Raw genomic sequence first — 7,173 nt, 5'->3', positions numbered from 1 at the left:
AGAGAGAGAGAGAGAGAGAGAGAGAGAGAGAGAGAGAGGAGGAGGTGGGGAGAGAAAGAGAGAGGGAGAGAGGAAACGTGCTTACCGCGTGGTAAATGGTAACGACTTATGGCGGAAGAACGACACTTTTGCGCTTTTGTACGATTTTTCTGAACCCCCTTTCGAATTACGCTCGATTGATACGTATACAATTGCACAGAAAATTATATACACATTCAAGTAAGTGTTATTCGTTCTAAATATTTTACAAATTTGTACGATCATAAATCTATCATAAGTTCATTACAAATATTAAATTGATTTCAAATATATTCTGCGAATCTCCTAGTAAGTTCAGAATTTCAATGAAGAATATTGAATTGAAGCAAAAATACGGTTTGCTTACTACATAGAGTCGAGTCTCTCTGTTTCTTCGATAAAATTTTATAGTACTCTTGTAAAGACAGAATAAATTTCTCTTTCAAGCACGTGAAAATGAGCTCTTCTCAAATCGGCGAGTAATATATTTTAAGACTGTTGTCCAGAAAATATTTTTTGTTGAAGATGATCCACTACTTAAAAGAAGGAAGATAAACTGAGTAATTGCTTTTTGCGGCAGAGAGTAAAATGATATTTTTCTGTGCGTGGGTTTTCGTCGATAACGTTCAAAGCTGTTACGTAAAATTTACAACACGTAAAGCTGCGATTAGCTCACGATTGAGTTTTCTTCACTCGCTGTGTGCGTGCTCCCTGCAGAAATTTTACGTTATGTTCGAACTTCACACACACGCACACATGCACGTTACCTGTATGAATCTATCTTTAACACACTCCACCGAAACCTATATTTCTGGCCCACACGACATTGAGCTGATAAAATTTTGCGATGGACAGGCAGTGCATCGAGGTTACGCGCGTGTAACCTTTGAAAGGTTCCGTGAATTTTGATATCGTCGAGGTGTCGGGTGAGTCATCTCATATCGCGCAACGTCGGGCGTTCGAGTCACGTGATTTCTGAGAGAACTATATCAAGTGTATATATCGGTATATACACCACACATAATTTATTCGGGAGTCTCTCTGAGCCTTTTCTGGCACGGCCGGCACTGCCGCAACGTTTGACTGATATATATTTTGCGATAATTGACTATGAGAAATCGTGAGTCTAATCGCGGGATAACGAATTAGATTTGGGCTAATGAATACTGAAAGGCTACGAGGGACGAAGGGTTTAATCGAATCACCGAAACCACATAATCGTATCGATTACATCGTGCCTTGAATAATGTAACGTCATCTATATCCGGAACCGTGTGGATCGATCGAAACGCGGTCCAACGAACGAGACTTCCTCGAGCGTGTCGATAAAACCGCCGCTTCGACGATGTCCGTCTTACTCTTTCTCTTGCTCCTTTTGTCAGGTCTCCACGATGTTTCGGTGCACACGGGTTACTTTGGCTTACAACATCTCGAGTTTCTACGTCGTTTCTTCGTGCCCCGGCGATACAGCGCGACTCCAGCGCAATATTCGAGGCGTCTAGAGAAGCGGAAATGACGCCAGATTTAACCCTAAACGGATTTAAGCAAGATTCCGCCATTGGGCCGCGCGACATTTCTATCGCGCGACTAATCTCGCGTGAAATCGCCTTTACACGAATTGCTTCATTTTCCATTAAGCGCTTCGCAATTGGCAAATTCTCTGCGAATTCATCGAGTTTTCTAACAATTGAGCCGCTGAATCTCCGAAACTTTTATTTAGCTAGTTGAACGGCGATTCATGAACGGGTCTTCGAAACATGTATTTGTTGCGCGCGTGCGTAAAAGAGAGAGAGAGAGAGAGAGAGAGAGAGAGAGAGAGAGAGAGAGACGCCGTCGATTAACCTTTGGCGAAATATTTCCGGCGGCTTCGTTGGATGAAGTCATTCGCGGCTTTCAGCAAGCTACAAATGGGATCGTGGTCGATAAACAGCTCGCGTACGCGCAGGTGTCGATACGTGTTGGTCGCCGAAAGTGACCAAGTGGTCTCTTCGTACGAGCGATTCGCGTCTTCATTCTCGAGTCGAAATTTTGGCCTTGTGTTAAACTTTGAATTCTATAATACAGTAAGAGCTAGCAAAGTTAGCAAAGTAGATTTAATTCTAATGATACAATTTACTTCTACTTTGACTCTGACAATGTTCGGAATTTCCTTTTCCCCTTTTTTTAGAGTAAGAAAAAAAAGAACAGATTATATTATAGGCTTCAGAATATTAAATTAGACGTTGAATGGAATAGTGAGGTTAAAAGTTCAAAATCAAAGGATCAAAATTTCAATTCGGGTAAGTTAAGTGGAATCAAAAGAGATTAATGTAGGTTTCAGAGTATCAAAATAGGTGTTGAATGGAATAGTAACGCTGAAAGCAGGATTTCGACTTGAGCTGTGTCCCGGTTGTCTGGGGAAAAAAAACGCGATGTTTATTCGCAGTTGGATCGCGCGCGCGCGCGAATAATCCGCATACGAAAGTTTACGCGAAAGCAGCGCTTCGTTTAACCTCACAACAGCGAGGAAATCTCGATCGAGAGTTCTCGCATTTGCCTGACGATAACGACGACGATGACGCGCGATCGATGAACTTGGCGCGATCACTTCGGCGCGAAATTTCGTCTCTCACCTGGTATGGGCGCGTTAAGGAAGGCCTGGTTGCCCGTCACGAAGAGCAGAGTGATGACGAGGAGGGACCACGCGAGCACGATCATCCTGGATCGAAGTGGTCAGCAGGTGGCGTTGAGAATATCCGTTCGATCAGCTTGCCGAACTGCTCGGCCGGCAAGGTGCACACCACAGAAATCTTGCCGCTCGCGATCCTCACGTTGCGCCGATGCGGTCGCGACGTGACGCGGGTTTGAGGGCTGCACGATGCTGTCGCGTCGCACAATTATGACGAACGAGAGAGAAAGAGAACGGTAAAAGGAAAAAAGAAATGTTGTCGTCCTCTATCCCTCTTTCTCTCTCTTTCTCCCTCTTCCTCTGTCTTCCTCGTTATATCGAACACGTTTTTCTCGTCCACGATTCTCTCGCTCTCAACGAGGCGCGTCGCTCCGGATGACTCGGCTTCGCCGCCGACTTCTCCGACCGGTTAGCCAGCAGTGAACTGCTCGTGTTCCTGCCTGGGGTATCGTAATATACATAAAGTCGCCAGATAAGCCACGGCTGACACCCCACCACGGACGCGCCTCGTCCGTGGGACGGCCCGTTCCTGCTCGCTCTCTGGTGCGCGCCACTGAAGAGGTTGAAATCCTCGCCTCCCAACGTGGAGAGCGGCGTAACGTGGTCTCTTCCTCGCTGGCCTCGTGGCCCCGCTCTCGTACACTAAGCGTCAATAAACGCCTTCACTTCCGTAAATAGGCATTGCCGGTTTGAACGGGTTGCATCGTGTCGCCACGTCGCGTCTCGATCTCATTCTCGATCTCGTTCTCGCGTCACTTTACGCCGCGACACCTTCGCGCTAAGGCACAATCGGCTAATTAAAGATTGCAACATTTTCTTTTCGATTAACTTCATCACGCATCATTCCGCGTGTGCAATGGGAGAATTTGTTTCTCAGTAATTCTAAGGAGAGAATTTTTCTATTTTTTGACGTTTTTCCTATTAAATATATATGTTACCGACATTGTGTGAAATTTAAGCGTATTCCTGTGTCCAATTTTATCCTGAGTCAAAATTTTGGCTCTAGATCCTAATGTCTCTATGTTGGCTAAATCTTGAATCTTACAACGCAGTAGGAGCTAAATTAACAAAGTAGGCTTAATTCTAATGATACGATTTACTCCTATTTTGACTCTGATGACGTCCGAAATTCCCCCTTTCACTTTTTTAGCCAAAATAGGTTGTATTATAGGCTTCAGAATATCAAAATAGGTGTTAAATGGAATAGTAAGACTAAAAATAGGATCAAAATTTCGAAATAGTAAGTAGGTCGGAATAATAAGTAGATAGGTAAATAGAATCAAAAGAGATTAATGATACTATGAGAAATACGACGATGTCTATCCCACGGGTAGACACATTATGTCACCATGTAATGTAGGTTTCAGAGTAGCAAAGTAGGTGTTGAATGGAATAGTAAGGCTGAAAATAGGATCAAAATTTCAATCCGTTATATAAAATATCTAAACATTCTACAAAATATACTTATCAGTTTTTGTATAATGCCTAAGCACTTCATGTATTATGCCTAAGTATTCTATACAATGCCGGATTTCTCACTTTATCGGTAATATATATACAGAACACGTAGCAAAACTCGATAAAAGTGTTCCTACACTTAATCAGCCGACTGTACAGTAAGAAAGGGACACGAATGAAACTATTATTGTTCTCTTTCTCTCTCTCTCTCTCTCTCGTTCTCTTTTGTTATCGGTCCGTCAATTTCCGGTTGCGTTCCCTTTAGACGTTGTAAAATTATACGAAGGCTTGTGTGTCTCACGTCGAGTCGTGAAAGAGTAAATAACATCCGACGGAGATGGTAAATATTTGCCCTGAACCGCGCTCGCGAAACGCGCGGCTAGTTTTTTCGAAACGGCGTTAGATTTTTCAAGGCGCCTCCAAAATCCTTTCCTCTCCGTCTCGACGTTTTCGCGAGCTCCGCACGCGTCTGCTCTTCCAACCGTGTGATAGACATCGTCGTATTTCTCATAGTATCATTTGGGGCAAAAATTTCGTCGCAGATAGTCACAGAACAACGTTTTCAGCTCGCAGCTGCATTTTTGCACGATTCGCATACGAAATGGCGGAGGCGAGAGACAAAAAATATTTACAACTCTATAAAGTTGCCAGAATCATGAATATTTGCTTTTTTTATCCTTTCTCTCTTTCTCTCACGACGTTTTGGCACAAAAACATTGCGATACTGATACTGGAGAGACGATTGTAATAATTTTAAGTAAGTCTCGAACGTTGGCGTGTTACAAAAATGCATTCCACGTTCTCCTGTGCGCGAAAAGAAAGAGATTCACGCACGCAATAAAATGGAAAATCGAATTATCATTAGCGTTATAGTCACATTTTTTACGACCGCCATTAACAGTCGCAATCTGCACAAACATCTGTTCTTCGATCAAAAGATGTAAATTCAGGCGATCAGAGTCAGTTGTCATTTCTCTCGCTTAGAGCGGATACCACAGACTTTTAGGTATAATCAGACTGCTAACTCCTTAAATTTCGTTTATGTAAAATCTATGAAAAGTATATACGAAATAATATAATTTTGCGCGTGCGGATATAGTCAGTACGTCATTCCTCTATATTTGATTGCAGACTTTGTCTATGTCTCTGCAATTCTAACCTGAAATAAATAAATAAATAAATAAATAAATAAATAAATATGTACATATATATATATATATATATATATATATATATATATATAAAAGTATATATTAAATTTCAAGGTGTTCGATAATTGCCGACGGAGCCGCGGTGCAAGTAAAACACATCAATCCGAACGAAAAAGTCCTGTACTATTATTCAAACAACAACGTAAAATTTTGAGTTATTAATCAAAGAAGATCGATGAATGATAACGCGCAAAATCATGGATGAGCTGTGATGGCGATGCTTGTTTGTATATTAGGTCAAACTGAACAAAAAAGTCCTTTACCATTTTGTAAGTAAGCACATAAATTTATAGCTATTAATTAAAAAAGACCACACACATGTGCAATAATGCATTAATTTTCTTTAATTAATAATTAAAAATCTATGTGGTTATGTGGAAAATGGTCGCTGACTTTTTCGTTCAGTTTGACCTAATATACAAGTACACATGGCGGCAAATATCACAGGTCATCTACCGTATAAGGAGTAATTATTTAATTAATCTTCTTTGACTAACAACGTAAAATTTGACGTGGTAGTTTGAAAAATGATAGAGGATTTTTTCGTTCAGATTGATGTATTCTATTTGTATATCGCAGTTTCCCTTTTTCTTAGAGAATATTAAAAATTTTTAAAATGTTAATAATAAGATGCAAGATAAAAATTTGAATATTAAATGTTATAATATTAGTTAATATTAGATGATCAGATACTAGATTTTTAGTAGGATAAGGTACGGATGGATGAATGTGAACTATTAAGGTAAAATTTTATAAATTAAATTCCTTCTTAGCATGTAAGCTAAAGTAATAAATAAATAAATATAAATATATACACATTAAAATATTAATAATAACCAATATTAAGTGCAGCAATCTTCGGTAATCTTCTAAAAAACATAAAATTTATATATATATATATATATATATATATAAATCATACATAAAAAAAATAATACATTTTAAGGCCGTTATAACGTGATATACTTTTATTTTGCCTTTAAATATTATATATAAGTTTAAATTAAATAGTATAAAATATTATAGATTGTTGCGCAATATTTGCACAGATACTTAACTAAAATGACGAGTGATTTTGAATTACAGGCGTAATTTTAAATCGCAGGTGATTTTGCGATAAAGATTCATTTGCATATCGCATTGCGATTCAAGAAAAAGAATCGCAGGGCTTGCGATATATCTCAAAATCGCATATCTCTAATAACGCATCAATACAATAGTCATATAATAGTTTCCTCAGTAAGATTCAGTAGCATGCACGTTAACGATTAATGTTTCGATGTTTCCGTCGACAAGGAAATCAGCCGATCGCGAGAACACGGTGTACGTGCCGCGAAGAACAGAAAACTGGGAAAATCATTGAAAATCCGTTACGTCAGACTTCCGTGGAGGGAATCGTCGTGTCGACGATAGTGAATTTCTTAGACGCAAATTATTCTAACGCGCTCGTGTGGAAGATCACGTTGTCCGTACGGACCCAGCACGTAACGACTTCGCGTCGGGAAAACCGGCTTGGAATGAATATACGAAATCGATTAATTCACGAACACGGAGTATCTTTGCTCGCTCTTAAAAACCCGTTTCGCCCGTGTATCCCCACCTGGCCACGAACGATCGTGACGTCGACTAAAAATATCGATGCGATCGATGTACACGCGGCGCTTCCGTGTCATTATTCATCAGCGCGATAAGAAGCCGCAAACAACTCCCTTTCTCTGTCTCTGTGTCAGGATGTCTTTAAGAATCAAAATAATCTGCGGTGTGTACCTTTGATACGATTTCTTATCGGGTTAGGCACTTAGATCTCGTCGTTAAGAC

At 40.2% G+C, this 7,173-nt stretch overlaps 1 protein-coding gene across 2 annotated transcripts in view; it reads right to left on the bottom strand.

Moving 5' to 3' along the window:
- Positions 1 to 3,320, bottom strand: part of LOC116842195 — a 25,126-nt gene extending 21,806 nt beyond the window's left edge. The window contains exon 1 of one of the 2 annotated variants that reach the window (XM_032811013.1): positions 2,631 to 3,320. In XM_032811013.1, coding sequence (XP_032666904.1) covers positions 2,631 to 2,715 — 85 coding nt within the window. In that variant the 5' untranslated portion in view covers positions 2,716 to 3,320. The remainder of the gene's footprint in view (positions 1 to 2,630) is intronic. The other variant, XM_032811014.1, reaches the window with a different exon arrangement.
- Between the last annotated feature and the right edge of the window lie 3,853 nt (positions 3,321 to 7,173).

The sequence above is a fragment of the Odontomachus brunneus genome, unplaced genomic scaffold (assembly GCF_010583005.1).
Source record: "Odontomachus brunneus isolate Ranch 3 - 2012 unplaced genomic scaffold, Obru_v1 Obru_scaffold_022, whole genome shotgun sequence".
In the NCBI taxonomy this organism is placed as follows: domain Eukaryota; kingdom Metazoa; phylum Arthropoda; class Insecta; order Hymenoptera; family Formicidae; genus Odontomachus; species Odontomachus brunneus.
The sequence above is the reverse complement of the archived record's forward strand: the minus strand, read 5'-3'. Positions and strand labels throughout refer to the sequence as shown.